Source organism: Lutjanus erythropterus, chromosome 14 (assembly GCF_056507025.1).
Source record: "Lutjanus erythropterus isolate fLutEry1 chromosome 14, fLutEry1.hap2, whole genome shotgun sequence".
NCBI lineage: Eukaryota > Metazoa > Chordata > Actinopteri > Lutjaniformes > Lutjanidae > Lutjanus > Lutjanus erythropterus.
Genome location: NC_139330.1, coordinates 32598509 through 32620322, shown reverse-complemented (window position 1 = coordinate 32620322; position 21814 = coordinate 32598509). Strand labels below are relative to the sequence as shown.

At 38.1% G+C, this 21814-nt stretch overlaps 1 protein-coding gene across 1 annotated transcript in view; it reads right to left on the bottom strand.

Moving 5' to 3' along the window:
• The window catches only part of epas1b (endothelial PAS domain protein 1b), a 77688-nt gene that overhangs the window by 13336 nt on the left and 42538 nt on the right, over positions 1-21814 (bottom strand). The window contains exons 3-7 of the mRNA XM_084735189.1: positions 16710-16894; positions 13629-13716; positions 10423-10541; positions 9092-9294; positions 394-500 (exon numbers count right to left, since the gene is read on the bottom strand). Of these exons, the coding sequence (XP_084591315.1) occupies positions 394-500; positions 9092-9294; positions 10423-10541; positions 13629-13716; positions 16710-16894 (702 nt within the window). The remainder of the gene's footprint in view (positions 1-393; positions 501-9091; positions 9295-10422; positions 10542-13628; positions 13717-16709; positions 16895-21814) is intronic.

Genomic DNA, 21814 nt, shown 5'->3' with positions numbered 1-21814 from the left:
CAAAATAAAAAGGGATTTTTATTGTGAAGAATTTAGAGGAAACTTTTCAGACACTCTACTAAAGATGAGCACTTCATCAATAAATACACACCTTCAAGCGGGTGCAAACTCCCCTGTGCTGGGCTGACGTGCTGAGTCAAACTGAATGAAAACCAAGCAGGATATGTGCAAAACAGTCACATATGTTACTGACAGAGGTGACAAGCCTTCATTGCCAAAAAGGGGCCAAAGTTAGCATGTCCACCTGGGACAACTAATGAGTCATTTGACACAGGACTGAATCCTGATTGTACCCTTTCCCACTGAAGACGAAAGCCAGATGTTAGTGGGTGTTTTTGTCCAGTGTAAGAGAATCTTGAGTGTGTATCAGTGCTGTGAGTTGTGCGTGCTTACAGTTGTGGTGGCTCTTGGTGACGCTGTCTGAGTCCAGGGCGTGGTAGAAGTCATAGACTGAACGACCCAGCAGATCCTCAGGAGTGTAACCCATCAACTCTGTAACCCTGTAACACACACACACAAAAACACACACACACGACACACATTTAATAACACGCCGGATTTGATGTTATTAATTTCATCTTTTCTGTGATTCGCTCTTTACACGCAGCGCTCAAAAGACAAATCCTGCTCTCTGTCCTGAACTTGCGCACTTCAAAAGGCTTCACAGATGATTTGGAAATCAAACAGAGAGGTGAGAAGCCTTCCAAAAATAAGAATTGCTCACATTCTCTGTCCCTGCTAACTCCTGTGCTTCTGGGAACAGCTAATCTTTTTCCGTCACTCTCATCACGAGTTCACTTTGTTAATGAGGATTTTGTTGCTGGCTTTGAGTTACCCCATTTAAAAAATCCCTCCTTTTTTCCCTTTTATTTCTCTCCAGCTCTCTTTTCCCAGTAAATGTCTCCTCAGTATACAGGTTTTGGGGGTAAATTACAGGATTACACTAATCTGATTAACGGAAAAGAGGCATTCAGTACAGGTGCATGAACTGTTTTTGAGTTTAGGTGATCAACACTGACTTAGTTTTTGTCAATACCAAATATATCCGGAGTTGTTTATTCACTCTCTCATAGTTTGGTTTAATGGACTCTCCTCCCATCAAACTGTGTTGTGAGAACATGATCCAAGCCAACAACAGGAAATGACCCTCCAAACACAAGGGTTTATGGGTATAAGGAGCCCAGAGAGGGTAAACTGGGATAAAGAATGCAGACAGTGGTCCTATCTGGAATCATGGAGCTGTGCAACTATGCACTATGCACACAATTAATGTTCATTTTTTAAAATACATTGATAATGAGATCAAATTTAGCTTCCTGCCCAAAATGTTAATATTATTATCTCTATATCTCTGTTTGTTTTTGGTTCAGTTTGCTGGTTTATTTGTCGGTCTGTCAACAGGATTATGGAAAACCAACTGCCCCAATTTTCATGAAGCTTAGTGGAAGGGTGGAGCATGGGCCAAGAAAGAACCATAGGTAGTCTTCCTGACGTCCCCCATCAGTTTCTGAAGAGACACTGTGAAGCTCAGTGTGGTGGCCCTGGCCATTGTCATCTTGGCAAACCCAAATTATGGGCAAAGTAGATTATGGGCCCATGCCAATGCCCTTAATTACGCATAACTTTAAGCCTGCAGTTTTTGGCACTTGCGGGTTGGCCTCCCTTTTCAGCCCTGGAGGTTGCCAGTTGGGAAAAACCCATTAAATTTTTTGAATGGCAGACACGCAAATTGTTGCACTTTCAGTAACACTGACTGATTTGGCCTTGGCGTAACAAATGCCATACATCTTAAAATCCAGTAGATGGCACAAAAGTTCAATAGTGAGGAAAATACTGCCAGTTGTGCATAATTTTTAGTTTTTTTTCTTGAACTAAAGCGTGGCTTTGGAAACATAAATACACACATATCATGCAAGTGATTATACTCTTACTAACCATCCAAATATCAACTGTCTGCAATAAACACCACCAGCGATAATAAGCAGTGGCGTTTCTAGAGGTGCGGCATTGGGGGCACTGGCCAACCGTGAAATCGACTTGGCCACTGCAAGTGCCACCCCATTATTGTCAAGTATGATTGCTTATCTGGGCAGTGAGGGGCGGGACCTTATGGTATGTAGCCTACTGTTATTTCTTTTTACATGGTGAATTTACTTACATAACAAATTATAAAACTAAAAGTATTAATGGGTTATAGGGGATACATTTAGTCTAAGGTACAATTTCTTTTTTAGAGTGTAAAGAATAGTAATGATTATATATGTTATTCTTATGGTGCCACTCTGTTGTGTTGTGATTGGTCTTTCAAATATTTTTTTTAAACACAGGAATGTAAGAAACTGTAATGTAAATAATGAAAGTGGATATGAGAGATGGTACACTAATCCGTTCATGTGTACTTAATGCCACCCCTGCATGATAGATTACTCCTCCACTCAAAAAAGTCTGGAAATACCCCTGATATTAAGGAAAAATGTACAAACTTCATGCCTCATGGGAACAAGTAATAATATTGCCCATGAAATTTGAAGAAGAATGGACTATTGGTCTTGGCAGAGGTCTGTACTCTCTGAGTGCCTTTCAAGTTTTCTAACCTAATTGTGAAACAATGAACAGTCCCAAACATTAAACCAGCACTTCAAAAGTTTTCCCACACCACACCACTGACTTTCTTTTGAACTTGGTGAATAAAAAAAATTAAATTGAGCTTTCCTTCCAAATTCTTACTGCTTCATTGTGCATGATGTTATGATTATTTTCTTACTTAAATGCCAAAATATTATTGAATGCATGCAAATATTTGCAATTTAAAATAGAGAACAGTTCCAAATCTAAATTAGTTTTCATCTGCTGCTGTGGTTATCTAACTTTTATCATAGTTTAGATGGGAACACAACATTAAATCAAGTTACCATAAGAACGTAATGATCGTCTTCACTACGTGTGATTAATAACATTTTTAATTCCCAGTTATTTCCATGATCAATCTTAACTTGTTGATTTCAGAGTTCCTGGGATTTTGGTAAAAATGTGAATAATGAAGATAAATTGTAAGTTTTCAAGACACAGTAGGATGAAGATTAACAATGTGTGAATGAAGATATGCCGTGCGGATTGGTTGTGAGAGTGACAAGGAGAAAGAGGGAGAGGAGAAGAAAAGAGGCCTGGTGGTGCAGATTACATAACACTCGCAGATGCAGGCCTAAGAGCGGAGGGAGGGAGCAGAGAAAATGAAAGGGAGGAGAGATGCATCTTGAAAGTGGACAAAATTAGGCGAAAACAGGCAGTGACAAAGAGATGGTGATGGCGAAAGTGAATTAAGGACAGGAGGAAAGACGGGAATGGTTGGATAAATGGAAAATTTAAAACGGAGGAGAGGGAGGAGGTGGAGAGAAGAGATGAGAAGAGAGCTGTAGTGAAAAAAAGAAAGAAAACAAAATCATATCCAAGACTGGTTTCAACTAAAATAGCATCAAATTATTATAATGATGATTATGATGATGATTGCTGGCTCAAGACCTCCCAATACACACACCCTCACCAACTGGTGACCCTTTCCCCGTCTGTGCTGCTTTCTCTCTTTGCTTTTTAAAACCCGGAACTTCAATGTCCTTCAATCCATTTTTTTTCAGGGGAACAATATACTTGCTTGTTTTCATTTTATTGTGCATTATTCCAGACCATTTTATGAAGCCTGTTTGTCAGTTTTCACGATTATTTTCCATCATTTTATTTTGCCTATTGCCAGGTTTTGTTATTACGCCTTTCATCAGATAATTAATTACAGGCTATATGAATGATATCATTTAGTATGTTCATAACATTCTGTCATACATACAAAATTAATTATTTTTAGGTCTAAAATCAAATGAAGTCATGTTTGTAATAACTATCATATGCAATGAAAAACTGGACTTTCTAGGAGTTTCAAACACGTTGTGTAAACCTACAAGTTCGTGTTTTTTTGTTGCAGGTCGTTATTGTGATCTATTACCCATATGAGTTGATACACAGCCAATACGGATACATTTTATTGTGCTCGTTAGCAGCTGGTATAACAGTAGAGAGTGCTGCAAGAATGAGTCATAAATCTGGAAGTAAGCTGGCATATTAGCGTTTATTGTTCCCTTGTCTCGAGGTCAGTGGGTTTTTCATTATTTGCCTGATCTGTTGTTAACACAAACTTAAGAGATTTTAACCTTTTTGATGAAATAAAATACATCAGCAAATACCCTACTCATGAATTCTGAAGCCTTTGAATGTGTTTGAAAAGCCAAACAAGTGGTTAAATGAGACGACAGCGGTTGTCACATTAAACCTCATCACTCGTCACTTAGTTGGGTGACGCATCAAGCAACTAAGGTGACTAAAGTTCCTCTGCAGCCTAATATTAGCTTTTTACTTCTGGTGATTGCATTCATGATTAAAAAAACATAAAGGTGGCATTTGTTCACCAAAGAGCTTATTTTCTGTACTAATGCATGATTAGGGAACCAGAACAATGCTAACCACTGATCTGGCCAACAAAAATACATCATCCCTGCAGCACTATATTAAGCCAAACTGGACGGTAATATCAAATTTTACCACCAAGTGTCACAGGTGACTCAGCTGCTCCCAAAAGGAGCATAATAATAATAATAAGAGCTAATGAGTGAGAGGGGAGCTGCAACTCAGTATTCCTGCAAATCTTTCACAATAAAAGCCCATTTTTTGTCCATTGAAATGCTGGAGGGATTTTAATTTGAAACAGAAACAGGAAGTTTGTTTCAACAACATAATGCAGTAACTTTAACAGGGCAAACGTGAGCAGAATAAAATGGGGTTTTGTACTTCTGATATGTTACTCTATTCTACACTTATGTGGAGGAGGCGGCATGGTGGTGCAGTGGTTAGCACTGTTGCCTCACAGTAAAAAGGTTTTGAGTTCAAATCCCCAGCCAGATTGGGGGCTAGGGAGTTTGTGGACCCTTTTGTGTGGAGTTTGCACGTTCTTCTTAGAGTTCACTCCGGCTTCCTCCCACAGTCCAAAGGTTAATTGATAACTCTTCATTGCCCGTATGTGTGAATGTGAGCGCGAGTGGTTGTCTGTCTCTTTGTGTCCACCCTGCGATGAACTGGCGACTTGTCCAGGGTGTACCCGCCTCTCACCCAATGTCAGCTGGGATAGGCTCCAGCTCCACCTGCGATAAGTGGTTATGGACAGCGCATGGATGGATGGATCTACGCTCATGCGGAGGCAACACAAGACACAAAGGGATAAGTAATTGATTAACAAATGATGTTGGGGGTGAAGTGCTTCATTGATTTCGTTAGCATGCAACAATGACTTAGCTAAGAACTGGCAGAAAATTTTGATGCCATCACTTGATTTCTGTGACTGGTGACTACAGAAATCACCCCAACAATCCTAATCTCTCAACTGCATATTTTTACTGAATACTGCCCGATAATGATCGGCTGCCGATCGACTTGACCATCCCTACCTAAGAGGTTGGACTTCTCCTGGATGTCTCTGCTCATTCAGAAGTTGGTCCCATTGTCTCTTTCCAACATCTTCTCATCCCAACTCGTCAGATAGTGACGTTTTGTCTTTGTCTCAGCCCGAAGTACAGGTTACCCTTTAGCGGCTGTTTAAGATGCTGCCAGCAAGCCTCTTTTAACACGTGGTTAACCTTGTGAAACTCATAGTTTGAGTAAGTTAAGGCACAAAAAAGTAGATTAGTTTGAGGTTACAATAGGTATATTATGTAACGTAATTCACATGACATAATTGAAGCGATTAGCAAAATGAAAGCCACATGATGCTTGTAACGTTATGTACCTTATAACTTTTAAGATTGTTTTGGCTTCACATGGGACACAAACCTCAGTCTCCTGGGTGAAACTTCTGTGTTTGTCTGATCCACCTCACTCCATGTGCAGACTTTCTCTGTCTTTATACCACATCGACAGCTCGGTGCATCGGTTTCAGACGCTACTGCCGCCGACGGGCAGTGACAAATCGTCAGTATCTGCTGAGTTGGTAATGACAACAGGCTGCTCTTTCTCCATTAAGTCTTTCCCTTTCTCTTTCCTTTTCCCCTCCTTCCCTTCTCCCTCTCTTTCTTTGTCTTTCCCTTCCCGACTCGACCTCTCTTACTGCCAGACATGAGCTCAAGAAACTTTTTGTCCCTTTCCCTAATGAGTCTAAGTCCCTGCTGAGCCAGGAGGGCGACCCACCAACAATAAACTCATTTGCGTAATTGGAGAGAAGATTTGGGCAGCTATTAAATTGCACCAAAAAGGCGAAAAAGAAAACGGGTCCTTGTTCGAAGCGCGGTGACGCACAGACGTGTGCACGCAGTACACAAACGCACATTCACTTTTTCTCCAAAAGAAACCTTTGTCCTGCATGAGCAACTTGATAAGATTACAGGTCTGCGAGCTTGTGCTTGTGTAACTTGAATCAGTGTGTGTGTGTGTGTGTGTGTGTGTGTGTGTGTGTGTGTGTGTGTGTGCGTGTGTGTGTGTGTGTTCGTCATCACCTCCTCCAGTCAGCGGGAGAGAAATATTTGGGTGCAAAAGAACCGGTTCTTTGGCTTCAAGATGGCCGCTGTGCGTGTAACGGAGACAAATCATTTCACGTGTAACAGCCGTCACCATAGTGACACAAAGAGGACAGGCTGTCCCAGTGGCATGACTGATGTGATGAGATGAACACTGGAATGTTCGCGCTTGTAGGCTTGTCTACACGTGCATCTGCGATCAGAAACGCTCGCCACGGTCTGAAGATGTCGTGACAGCATCTTATTAAGGTATTAATGTTTCATCTCTGGCTTACATTTCCCACTGACGGCCCTGCCAAGTCAAACGCATTCAGTCAACACACTGCAATCACTCAAAAAGTCTCCCGTGTGTGTGTGTGTGTGTAAGTTTGTGCTTTACTTTAAGGACTGTGTTTTAACTGGCAGCGGTCCACAGTATGAAGATGCTGTTCCACTGAACTCTGTTGAACTCTACTGAGATTCTTCAAAGGCTCGAAGAGAACAGTTTCTCTTAAATCATTTTTCAAATACATTTTCTAGTTTCAGGCTCTAAAATGAGATTTTTTATTTTTGCTTTAGTTTCACATGGCTCTAAATTTAATACTTCGCTTTTAAGGGAAAATAATTAATTTTAATTCGACAGAATTCCACGCTCTGCTGACATCTGACAGGCATTTTGCCTCTTTCTGACATTTCACAGAGTAACTGAATAATCGGCTCTAAAGCAAAAATCCAAACGATTAATCAATAATGAAAATAACAGTCCTCACCTCACATCTGTTCATAATTTTAAGGTCTCCGTGATTTAGGCCTACATCTATATTTTGCTCACATGAAGAGTAATTCAATGATTTGGAGAAAAAATGTATCATTAATCAGTTGATTTGGCAAACATGATGTGTAGTGCAGTCATTTCCAGAGACTGGGTCGTGACTCACAGATCGGTCAACAGAAATTTCATTTGGGTCACCAAATAAATAAAAGCTATAGAATAAATTCTGCAAATTTAAGATTTCTATCTGTAGTATACCTTTTATAAAACAGTTAAAATTTGTATAATGTTTAACTGATGAGAGGAAAAAACAAAAGCCTGTTAATTTTGCCTAAATATACTTATTTTGTCTCATTTATGAACTAGGATTAAATGTCCTTTATTGTTTTCCTGATGAGTGCAAATTATAACAATTAGATGACCTGGTAAATCAGCCTAAATCACCTTAAATATTTAACGTGTATATGTTTTCAATAACACATGTCAAGTTAATATAATTTCATGTGAAAACAGCAGTAAAAATAGTCAGGAATGTTCATTTATGCACAAATGAAGTCTTTCCAAGATGTATTAATAAGGATTATTGTGGCTTTAATAAGATGCTGGACTGAGTAGTTCTGAATTATTTTTTCTATTTTATGTTACAAAATGCAAATATTTTCTTTTTATCGTTTTTGACTGTTCAGAGCATGGTAGCTGTTTCTTCATCCCAGAAGTATTTTACAAATCTTTCAGTGCTTCTCCTTAATATTGAATGTTATAAAGAGGCTGACGTTGCTGTGAGCTGCCTCCTGGTTTTCATTCCCTGCTGCTTGCCACAATATATATATATTTTTTTTAATTTTTCCACAACCATCTGGTGACCTCCTTGGAAGTCCCGATCCCCAGGTTGAAAACCGCTGATCTAGTACAGAGGTTCTCATTTTTTTCTCAACCAGGAAACCTTTAAAAAATAAAAGAAAATACACCAGTGACCCCTCATTTATGTCCCTTAGAATATTTTGATATATATATATATATATATATATGTATATATATATATATATATATATATATATATATATATATATATATATATATATATATATATATATATATATATATATGTATATATATATATATATATATATATATATATATATATATATGTATACTTACTTTTACTTTATATATGAACTACTTTAGATATACATTTTTAAATTGTCTTAATTTAACTATTAAACCTATAGTAAAATATAAATAAGAGTTTTGCCACAGACCCACAGGGGTCAACTGACTCTAGTAGTATTTCAACACAGACAATTCCTGAATTATTTGGGACCATCTAAAATCATGATTTAGGGTTTTCTCAGTTAATAATAATTCCCAAAAGGCTTCAAATATCATAGAAGCAAGCTAATAACTGAAGACTGCTGTGACTGTTGATCTTTTATGGAGGTCAAACTTCAATTTTCAGTAAAAATAGAACTACACTGGCCTCTCATTATATGCTAGAAACATTATTTTGTCAGGTAGGTCTAAATCCTTGCAATTAAACTCCTCACACTTGTTTTTTTATTTGCCATTGATCCAAAAGTAAAAGAGAGATATTTCTTCTTATTATTTGTTAGTATTCGTTCTACAATTCAGTTCCCAGATAAATCGAGCTCACTGGCTTCATGATAAAGCAAAAAAAGACATGATTTCCTCTTATAAATGTCTGTACTTCTTCCTCTTTCACTCTCTGTAACGTAAGCCAGCCTCAAGCTGTGTGCGTCCCACTGTGCATGACAGCGTATGTGTTTGTGTCTACCTCTCGTCACAGTAGGTGAACTTCATGTCCATGCTGTGTCTGCTCAGGAAGGTCTTGCTGTCCATCGGCGTGTCGATGTTGGACGGGTGTGGGATGGGTTCACACATCAGGACAGCGCAGGTGAGCGGAGGCCCTTTGAAGGCACACAGCCCTCTCGGAGGGCAGCTGTTGTACATCTTCAGCTGTCCGGTGCAATGTAACACCTGGAGGGAAAATGTTACTTACACAGTGTAGCAGTAAAGCTGAAAGGTGAAGGTCAGAGGATGAGAGGTGTACTGATGTATTGTGTAGTCAGCAGCTGATGTCGATGTTGACATCGCTTTTCATTTTTTTGTGAAATTATTACCTGTTACACTGCTAATACTTGTACAGCCAGATTTTCCATGTTTATCATGTTTTTGTCAAATGTTCTTCTATGGTTATGTTTACTAGGTGCTTTTTACTTAATTGGGAAACATTTAAAATTGAGGGGTTAAGTGATTATTAGCAGGCCATACACATTTCAATCTTTTTTTTTTTTTTTTACAGAGTATTAGGGCCAGGCACGATGGCAAAAATGAGAGGAAGAAATTTTAAAATTTGTATTTCAAAAAGAAAGAGACTAAAGTTGAAATGTCAAGAATAAAGTTGAAATTTTGAGAATAAAGTTGAAGTGTTGAGAACGTAGTTGAAATGTCAAAAATAAAGTTGAGGTGTCAAGAATAAACTCATAGTGTTGAGAATAAACTTAAGATTAATAAAGAATAAAATAATAAAAAAATCTTTAAAAAAACTTGAAATGTCATGAAGAAAGTTGAAATTTTGAGAATAAAGTTCAAATGTTGAGAATAAACTTGAAATGTTGAGAATAAAGTTGGAATGTTGAGACTTAAGTTGAAGTATTGAGAATAGAATTGAAATGTCAAGAATAAAGCTGAAGTGTCAAGAATAATGTTGAAATATTAGAATAAAGTTGAAATGTTGACTATTTTTCCCATCATCCCTGGCCCTAATACTCTTCAGTAAATTCTCAGACTTTGGTGTAACCTTTCTCTTTACATGTAAATTACTGGATCATTTTATCTTTTAAGGCCTCTACATAATAAATCAGTCTGACAATGACAAATTACTTTGGCAAACTGTTCACAGTATGCTGACACGCTGAACTAGTGACAACAGGGCCACAAACTGCTTCACTGCTTCATTTTAAGGTGTCACAAGCCAAAATAGTTGGAGTCCAATCATCTGTTGCGCAGCCAGAAGAGGAAATGTCTTTATAGGAACACATGCACACGTGACAGGTGCAGATGTTGCAGATGTGCTGGCTCGTAGCTGCAGCGGCTCCCTCTTACCTTCCAGCTGGCTGACTTGAGGTTGACGGTGCGTCCTCTGTTGGTCACTGTGCATTTCATCCTCATGAAGAAATCTCGCTCTGTGCTCAGCTCTTTGCCTTTTTTACCGAAGCCACTTCCTGAAACACAAAACGGTCACAGCGGGGAAATTAATTGTAATTTATTACTCCCACAGCGCAATGAACGCGTGTTATATGTTGTAATAAAGTCATTAGCTGAAACTGAGAGTTCAAGAAGCTGTTTTTGGTGATAAATTCACAAACTTGATTTTTTTTGGTGTGTGTGTGTTATCAGTGTTTTCATAAATAATCATTTCATGAAGAAAACTGCACTCAACATCCCACTATTTTCCAGTCTAATTTAAAAATGATGCAGATTAAATTAGGGAACAATTAACAATTAATTAATGAAGGAACAATTTTCCTGATAGTAGATGTACGATAACTATCAAACTCTAACACTTAAGGGACCAGTGTGTAATATTTAATGGCATCTAGCAGTGGATGAGCTGATTCCAGTCAACTACGCTGGAATGTGATGCAGAACTCATGAAAAAATGCAAAAAAAGTGGAAGAAAACCCACAGTCTATGTAGATAGAAACAGCTTATTCTCAGGTAATAAAAAATTCTTAGTTTTTGGTGATTGTACAGTAAAGAAAACATTTATCTGAATATTAGATCCTCTCAAATGTTACACACTTCACATTAATATTATCAGTTTTTCATGTTTTGTCCTTACTTTCACTTTTACAATACATGTTGAACCTTCAGTTAAAAGATTTTGTACTTTTAGATGCGTTTAGAGTCGGAACTTAAGTGACACATTATTTTTTCCTCTCAGTGCCCTGACAGAGAAAAATGCGTCATGCACACGATCCCTTTATTAATTTACTTTAAATTTCATTTCAATCGCTTTATGCAAATTGAGGATTTTGCTCAATGTTTGTTCATTCTTTTTAAAGGTAATAATGTAATAAAATAATAATATTAATAATATATTATTGAGAGAACAGAACTCCCTCTGCACAAGCTGGTCTCAAAGATCAGGTGTTGGTCGGCCACAGGAACATCTCAGATAAAATCAACATAAACCTCCGCACACTTAACTGATTTACTGTGATTTTATTAGGAGTGAACGACGTGTTTCGCTCCTAATAAAATCACAGTAAATCAGTTCAGTGTATGGTGGTTTATGCTGATAATATATTATTATCATCTCCACCATCACCATTATTATCATTATTACTGTAATGATTATTATTTATTTGTTTCATTTGTTTGTTTGCTTTTTTCACTTAAAAGATACTGATATTGGAATGGTATGGGATGCCTATGTTACCGTATGTTCTTTGTCTTGATATTGCATGTGAGTCTGCAGCGCAGGGAACAAAGTACATGCAGAGTGATAAGTAAAGTATTAAAAAAAAAAAAAACAGGTATTTGAAGCTTAATTTTCAAAACCTCAACAGAAGCACTGAATATGTGTGCTTGGGGGGGACGATTATATATTTCTGATTATATTCAGTTTTACAGTGGCAAAAAGCAAAACAACAGCTACAGTTAGGGGATAACCTCCCCTTATCTGCCTTTCCCTTATGTGACTGGGAAAACGGTCAAGGTTTAGGCTCACACACACACACACACACACACACACACACAAATACACACAGAGGACGTGAATTCAGGCCAAGCTGTTACATCACAGGGTGAGAGTTCAGCCCCGGAGCTGCTGCAGCCACAGAGCCGAGTGGTGAAGTGTGTCTTTTGTCAACCTCCACGCTCACACGTGTCTCTTTACCTTTATATAGTTACACTTAAACTAAACAAACAACACAAAACAAACAATAAAAAAAAAAAAACAGAGAGAAACCTGAGAGAGAGAGGTGTGTGTGTTCATATGTGGTTGTGTGTGAAAGTGTGTAAAAGGGAAAGGGTCTACAAAATGTTCAGCTGTTCCACTTGTGTGTTTTGTGGCAGCTGCTGATAAGAGTTATCAACCACAGCTTAGTGTGTGTGTGTGTCTGTGTGTGTGTGTGTGTGTGTGTGTGTGTGTGTGTAACAGCATTATTTTCCCTTTTTTTTTTTCATTTTATTTATTATTTTTCTTGGTCAGTCACATACTTGTTATTTTCCAGTGTTACACAGTTGTACTCATGTATCTTTTCAAAATAAAAGCCCTCATTGTGGAGGGAGAAAACATGCAGCGTGTGTGTGACTTTGCGTTAATGACACATGCTCTCTATCTGGAACAGATAATGCCCAGTTCCTCTCTCCGTCAGTGTCCTTCTTTCCCCGTCTTCTCGTCCTCAAGCTCACAGCTCTTATTATCGGCTTGCCCTCGCCTCTGCGCACTCTGTACACACCAGCTCCCAGCTCCCACACACACACACTCCTCTGCCGTATCTCTCTTTAGGTTCCTCTGTATGGTCTCTGACCTTCTGTTCTCATGTTTGTTCTGGGCACTTGTTCATGAGATAGACATTATTACATAACACCATATACATGTATGCTTTTCTCCTTGTTTTCCTTGGATTCATTTCTGTGCGCTCAACAGAACTCTGTCTGTGACGGGACTCCCCAAAGCTGCACACAGGCCCAGGCGTTATATACATGTTTGCTATTTCAGAGAGCCACAAATTGCAATCACCTCCCTTGAGAGGGATCAGAGGACAGGGATGTTTGTGGGTCCCTTAAATACTTTGGTTGAGAGCGAAATACGACAACTGCTGACAAGATTGCTAAAAAGTTAACACTGGATGTTCGTGGTCCCTGGAGGCTCATACCTGACTACTATGACCCTCTGACCTTTCCTCTAGTGCCACTGACACTTCAGTATTTCTAATTCATTTAATATATATAACATTTAGCGTTAAAAATTAGGATGAAAGTGAGATTTGTTTCAGAAAAACTGACGTAATTTTTTTTATATATATATACAAAGAAAGGACTAAAAACTAAACAAATTTACAAGAGGGGACAAATAATTAAAAATTTGTCGTAGAAAGTGTTTGACAAAGTTTTAAGCTTTCCCCTAACTCAACAACTCTGAAAACTCTGGGATTTATTTAAGGAAGTCTGGAAGTTGATTGTTGAGTTGATAATGCATCCAGATTTAATAGCAGGTGTCAATGTGGTGGTTGTGAAGTGAAAAAGGAGACTGAGGATGTATGTGGGTCACAAGTGTGTGGGTGAGACTGTGTGCTCACCAGCTGTCTTCAGGCTGAGATTTTCTCTGATCTCCTCGTGGTCACATGGATGGGTGAAGTCAAAGATGCTGTGACCAGTGAGGTCCACCTGAAAAAGAAAAAAAGAGTGTTGAGAGGGCGGGACTATTTGCATTTTCATGAATCCTTGAATACTAAATGAAGGCAAGATGTAGTATTTGAGCTTATTTTGGGAAAAAAACATATCAGATGCAATTTATTTCTTCTTGCAGAGCATTTTATATCATTTAAAACATGACTGGAGGCGGACGTTATGTACATGAAATATAAGTTATTTTTGAAACATTTTGGTTTGCTTTTATTATTTTAATTTCAGCCTTGTCCCAGACAAGAATTCTCAACTTCAAACAATTAAAAACTGTCTTTAAAATCTTAAACCATTGCTATTTTAATCACGTTTGTTTTAAAATATATTTTTATGAAAGTTATGTTCAAGATTTCCATCAGATTTTTACAAAAACATGATTTTATCAGGCATAAAAAGAGTTAGGAACACCCTAAGGACCCATGTCTCACTTCCTGGTTTAGAAAAGGCTGGTAAACTTTCTATTTTTTGACAAATTCATTAAATATTTCCATCAAAATGAGATAAGAATTATGGTTTAAAAATGTGTATTTTGATTATCATTAAGAGAACTCTGAGACACTTTAAAAAATAAAATGGCTGCTCAGTATGATTATGCTGTGAAATGAAAAAAATGTGACATTTTGTCAACTCCGTACAGTCTTATAATCTGTTCTCAGCGCTCCGTATCAGTGCTTGACATGCTTTGTTTTTCATTTCTGGCAGCAGCAACAGTGGTTTGTTTGGGATAAACAGAAGAAGAAGAAGCGGGTTCTGGACATGAGCGATGATGGGCCAACGGGATCCAACAACTAAGTCAAACTGCTTCAACACAAAACAAACAAAAGCTAATCACCGTGGACAGACACCGTAGAAAATCAACAAAAAAGAGCCCTTTCTACCCGATTTACAATCAACTTCTCCTCCTCGATTTGCTTTTCAAGTCGGTGCCAGGGGATGAAAAAAAAAAAAACGCTGAGTATGTTTAGGGTTGAACCTCAGTGTCTGGACTGAACACACACTGCTGGCATGAGAGGTATTTCACACAAACACAACAGGCTGGTCTGACTGACACTTTACATCCACGTCTCTGACTCAGACCATCCCCGTCTGTCTGGGTTCATGTCTTCCTGTTTGCTGTCTTTTTGCAGTTACAAAATATGTACAATTTTTATATCATAAGACAGAAATAAGAAAAAAAAAATCTGTTGATCCATTTGTCTGATCTGAATTGTTTTCTTTCCTGTTTATAACTTAAAGGGATAGTTCAGAGTATTTGAAGTGGGGTTATATGAGGTACTCGTCCATTGTCAGTGTATTACCTACAGTAGATGGCGGCTGACACGCCCCAGTTTGGAGAAACAGCAGGAGTACTGGTGAAGGAAGCTAAGCAATGCACCGCTGTGAACAATGTCAACAGCAAAACATTTTTAGCTACCTAAAAAAATTATATTTTGAATATTTTCCATGCTTTACCTTGCCATTAGACATCCTTTTCCGAAGAGAAACTGTCACTATATAAGTCAGTCAACCAGACTCCTCTTGCAAAATCAGTCATTTTACCTCACAGACCACAGGAGTTGCTGTTCTACCACTGACTTTTTCTGTGTTTTTGTGTTTTAAAAGTTTAGTTTAAATTCACCGAAGTCACACAATACTACAAACAAACTAACAGATGGAGGCAGCGGCAACTCCTGTGTTCTGCGAGGTAAATTTACTGATTTTTCCAATGGAGTCTGATTAAATGGGCCCTTTGACATTCTGCAGCTGACCCTGTCCACTGTAGTACATAGCTTAATTTCACTCCGCTCTGCTTCTCCAAACTGGGAGCACGTCAACCACCATCTACTGCAGGTAATACACTGAGTATGGATAAATACCTCATATAACCCCACCCCAAATAATCTGAATTATCCCTTTAAGAACATGTGAAAAAAAAGCAGTTTCGCTAACATAGTCTTTACTTGTTACTTAATCATTTTTACTTTCTCATCTGTGAAAGAGGTGAAGGTTGGCAGGTGAGAAAATGTAGTTTTTTAAGCGTTCCATTGTAGACTATTTAAATCAGCGCTGTTCTGCCATTAGTGTTAAAAAACACTTCTAACCAAAAAAAAAAAAAGAAAAACTCATGATGGTTACAAAACTTGATAACACATAATATACGTGCCTCGTGTTTAGAGTGCATGGAGCAATTAAAGGTCACCGGGATGAAAACATGAATATTTTTAGTCCTGTTTTATCCTCTTGTGGCTTAGTATTACAACAGCAAACAACAAAACCTAACCTGGCAACTTCTTTTCCACCACCTGTTTCACAGATAAGAAATAAAATGTGAAATATCATGGCAAAAGCTTTTATTCCACAAGTTTTTAAGTCAAAAAACAATTTAGATCAGATTTAGAAAATGGATCTTCTCACTTGCATCTCTGGCTCCAATATAAATGCCTTTCATTACAGGAAAAAGGAGAGAGGTTTTTATTTGTATAACAAGTGATACCTACAGTTCAATCTTTCATATTGCAGCATTGTCCTGAGCAAGAAATTGTTAAAACCTGAGGCAGAGCAGGAGCACTGTGGGAACAACTTATTTTTATCTCATTTCATGCTTCAGTGTTCAGCTTTTTTGTTCAAGTGTTTGGATGTGACTAAATAGATGGGTAGAATGTTTTTTTTTGAAAAATTTGGGACTGTATGTGTTGTTTTTGATTAAATGAAACTGAAGTTGCAGCCTTGGCTTGGTAGCTTTTTTTTTGTTTGGCATCATATAATATGGCCTTGTGTGCAATCAAAAACTAATTTTCCTCAAGACACAGCGTTTGTTTTGTTTCTTGCCTTGATTTTAAATGTGGCCTTTTCTAATAAATATGTAAAGCTGGAGTGTTTTTTCACACGCTGTACTGAGGACTAATTCTGCGTCTCATCACCGTTGAATGTCATGAATGTTTTTCCACACGTGTCTGTTTGATTCTATTCCTGGCTGTTCTTTGGCGGTCGTGTACCTGCGTGAGCCCCATGAATTTGCTGATGTTCTCGGACAGGAATATCATGTCGCCGTCCGACGTTACCACGGTGATGAAGCCCTCCAGACACTTTAGGTACAGGCTGTCCATCTGTCTGTCCTCATCGATTTCGTCGCCGCCGCCACCGCTGCCGCTGTTGCTGCTGCTGCTGGTGGTGCTGCAGCCTGGAGGGAGGAACAGAAAACACTGATTATAAGTGGATATCATTGGAAATGTGTGTGCGATTTCTCTCTGTGCGTGTGTGTGGACATCAGGCTTGTTTTCCCTCTTGAAGCTTTGGCTCGGGGCCAAAACAAACCAGTGCAGCTTCTTCCTGCGTCTCAGGCCACTCCTGATCCCCAGCCTGGACAAATTACACCTAAAACTACACAATCCTTTGTAATGGCTACACACTTTTAGAACACAACTTCTGCAACATGTACAGTTCAGTGTCCAAACATTTATACACACAGACTCCAGTGTGTCCATAATGTCTTGTTTGCAGAGCTAATTAATACTGGCCCAAGCTCAACAGGGTGTGTGTGTGTGTGTGTGTGTGCGGCCAGTGGCTTCACAGCGAACAAAGCCCAGTAGCCGACGGGGGTGGAGGTGCTTGCAATTCCTCCAGCGTGCTTCCCTGAGATAAGAGAGACCGGTTCTCAAGGCTCCCGGCGAGGCTCGGGGCTGAAGTTTGGAGCTGGGCCCAGATAGCGTTAACCCCAGGGGGAGCCCGGAGCTTTCTCATGGGCCCCGGGGAGCTGGGGAGACTCTCGGGGGCCAAGTCCAAGACCAGCAGCACCTTTGGCCTAAATACTTAGCTGTGATTACCAGTCATTTGGACCGAGTTGCACTTTTCTTCTCTCTGTGTTGTTCTTTGGTTGTGTAACCACCCTTGTTTTAACATAATGGAGTGCAGGGACGATGACAGGGACAGCTGCTGCTCAGACAGTCATTTCCCCGACACTTTTTGACATTTGTTCTGCTGCGCTGGACAGAATGGAGGGACAGGACAGAGGGGTCAGATGAAACTCTTGATTCTTGGTTGGATTTATTTTTTCTTCGGTTTCCTTTTTGTCTCCATTTGTAACAACAGCTACTCTGGTGCGTGCTCTCGTAACGGTTTCAAACAAAGACTTGAAAAGACAAACTTCAGGCGGTGCGACACGTAACAAAACCGTCAGAGGAAACCCTGTTAACGTCATCTACTCTCTGATCTGCTCTACAGTTGTTGATGACTCTAATTTCATGTTTTATATCTTAGAACTTCATGATAAAGTACATAACTAAGATTTCATGATGTCATGGAACAAGCTGAGAGCCACTAAACTATAATGAGCTAAAGCAGAAGGTAAAAAACTGTTTCAAATAAGGACAACCAAACATTAGTCATTAAAAAGTCTTAAATTGGTTTTATTGCAGTGAGGAATCACATACAATAGACACTATTTTATCTAGATCACCCACAGTGTGTTCAAATCTTAGTAATTTAGTGGAATAAACTAAGCTTTTCTAAATAACATAATGTAAATATCCAAGTTTTAATTATTGAAGTTAATCAAACTTAACATTTCTATAATTTTTTTTACAGGACACTTATAACTTATAAACATGGGTCTTTTAACTTGAAAGGATGAGTTGACTGAATGCACTGTACACAGTCCAATCAATTCATTCAATTAAGTTTTAAAAAAATATATGATCAGTATATTAGCTGTTAATGTCTTATGCTTATCTAATAGTTTTATTTATTAAAGTTAATTAAACTTGACATTTCTAGTATTTTTTGTCAGAACACCTAAGAACTTATTAACATGAGTTCTTGACTTGAAATGATAAGTTGAATGAATGTACTGTACAAAGTTCAATCAACTCATTACATTAAGGTTTTAAAGAAACACGGTCAGCATATTAGCTGTTAATAACTTAAACTTATTGATGATGTTTTCCCAAATAAAACTAAATTAAGATTTTCACAAGAAACATTTATCTGTCTTGAATCATTATAAACTTGTGTCAACTTTTCAGTTTCAGTCCAATTAAAATCTTTCAGCAGCTCGAATTCTCCACAGTCTTGTTTTCCATCTGACCCACAATGAGATATCTACTCAAAGGTCTGTGAAGGCGTCTTATTTGCACATTATATCTTGTTTATTTAACGTGCAAAAATAAGAATGTAAAAACTTGATATTGTGGGGATTTTGTTATACAGCTGTGCACAGACTACATATCACATTCGGAAGTCCTGCATTGGTTTCAGATTTGTACCAATTATACAAAAAGAATCAAATTACTTTTGACTGTTAGCACTTGCCTTTGCTTACAGTCTTTGAGCTGAGCTAAAGTTGCCTAAACATGTCCTAGAGCGAGCTATCAGGCCTACTAAGATTACAGTGTTTTTACATGTCTATTTCTGCATCAATATTGTAATCAAATAGGTTTTGACAAAATAACTGTGAGGTGAAGTACATGACAACCAAATAGGTTTGGAAAAAACTAAGACGGAAAAAACCCCAATTCTAACAAACAATAACTTAATAGGAGTGTTGTTCAGTTGCACCATCGACATGTGACACAACAACAGAGGCAATGTGAAGTGGGAAAATAAGTGCAGATTTGTGTAAATTTATTTATTTGCGTCTGTTTTTCATTGTTGTGTTAACATTAAAAATATGACCTATGTACCTTACTAAATAAAGTGGTTACATTCAGCCTCTTTTCTCCTCATCTGTCTTAAAAATTGGTCGGTAAAATTTTCAATAATTATCAATATTCACTGAAATTACACATTTTATCACGATACTTTTTCTGCTATATCACCCAGCTCTAGTTACAGAAGAAATAAGACTTAATGCTAAACTCACCCAAAACTGTAAGAACTTTTAAAATCACAGTTTCTACATGTATTTACTAAACAAGATAAAACTTATCAAACATCATTTTAATTGCTAGAAAGTGTATTTTTCTGTTTTTGAAGAAATTCCAGCTTCCTTCTGCCTCCAGTCTTTGTGCCAGTCAAGGCTAAACATGTTGTAGACCTACAGCGTCTCTGTGGACTCACGGACTGATTGATTGATTGGTTGATCTTCTCATCTAACTTTAGCCCAGTATCGAAAATAAGTCACTGTAATTTAGAACACGGATGTCTCGCAGCAATTCTGATGCAAGTGGAGTCAAATGTCAGTGGGAAATGTAGTCCAATCACCTTTTGAGTACCTCCTAATCAGTGCATCAATGTCCCAACTGAGCTGCAGTTACATAAGGAAGGTGTTCCCTACAGCAGCTTGCATATGTGCTTTTGGGTACATATACAGCCCGTTCTTGAGTGTGTGTATGTGTGTGTAGGAGTGTGTGCAAGTGTGTACGCACGCAAGTGTGTTTGGCGCCAAGGCAGCCGGGTGTTATGGCTAGCAGGGGTAATGCCAGCAGCGGTTGAACGATGGGCAGAGCTCCTCGCTTCCTCTCCAATCTCTCCTTCCATCACGGAGCAATCAGAGCGGCCTGAAAACATTTTATCTGCCGCTGCATCTCGTGGATCTCCCTCTCCTCCGCTCCCCTCTGCTCCTCTCTCACCCACTGCTTTCCTACCCTCATTACCTCCACTCCTCCTCCTCCTCCTCCTCCTCCTCCTCCTCCTCCTCATGTACTCTCTCCTCCTGCCCTCTTCTTTTCCCCTGCTGTCTTGGAATCACGCACCTCTTCCTCTCCTTCTTCACAAAGATGTCTTCCCCACCTCCATCTTTGTCCTCATCTCCTTCTCTCTATCCCCTCCCTTTGTCTGTGAGGGCGAGTTTGATAACTCTACTAGCATCTGCAGGAATTTTGCCCTTTTAATGTAACAGGGACACTTTTCTTTTTTTTGGAATTTCACAAACAGAGTTTAATTTACCTTCATTGTGTTGCGTGGCAGCTGATGATTGTAAGGCAGATATCTCAGAATCGTGGAACATGAAACTGAAACTATCTGCATAACCAAATACCACCGGAGGGAAGCTAGAAAACATGTTTTCTTTTTCTTTTTCTTTTTGTTGCTTTTTTCCTTGTTTTGGAATTTGGGGGGCACTGACTGAATCCTCTGGCCTGTAGTGCTATTTATCTATCTAGATGTTTTTGACGAGTTGCAGAGTTTTGGAGATATCAGCCATAGAGATGTCTGTATTCTTTCTAATATAATGGAACTAAATGGCACTTGGCTTGTGGTGCTCAAAGCAGGAAAAACACATATCTTAAAATTATGTTATGTGAGTACTTTTTTTTCTACTATAAACTACTACTGCTGTGTTTTCATCATATAACAATAAGGTATATGTGAAATAGGTTTGACCAAAATGATAAAAAAAAAAAAAAAAAGATTGGTTTTGACTTGATTGACTGAAATGTTTAATATAATCTGATTGTCCTGACTAAAATTAGAACAAAATTAGAATAAAATAGTTACGTTTTATTTAAGATAAGGTGGAAATTGCCAGACTGTTATAATCACAAAATAATAATAAAAAAGATTGACAGCAGATATTAATTTATACAACACACTGGACTTTAGTAGAACTAATCTGTTCTCATAAACTTAACATAAATATACAAGTTTTATTTGTTCAAGTTAATTAAAGTTAATATTTCTAGTATTTCTTCTCAGAACATGCCAGGCTCTTCTAACTTTAAGTCTTTGGACTTGAAATAAATGAGTTGAAATGAATGTTATGTTGTTGAGTTCAATCAACTTATTAAATTGCATTTCTAAAGAAACATGATCAGCCTACTAGGAGACTTCCCAGCATGCATTGTTTGAGAGTTAAAACTGAGACCTTCCTTTTTTATCATTTAAGAAAAAACTCGAACTGAGAAAGTGTAAAAGGAAATCAAATTTGTTAGTAATGTCAGTGTGATTGAAGAGTTGTTGGTTCAGATTTATACTTAATAGTACAACTGAATCAGTATCAAGTCTGTTTGACAAGAACAGTTGATTTGTTTAGAATCATTACTTACATTTATTACAAAATAAAATTTTAAGGCAATCCGGAAACTTTTTTAAAGTTGAAGTGTGAGCAAACATTTAACAGAAAAGAAACATTTACCATATGAAAAGTCCGATAGTGTATAAATAACAG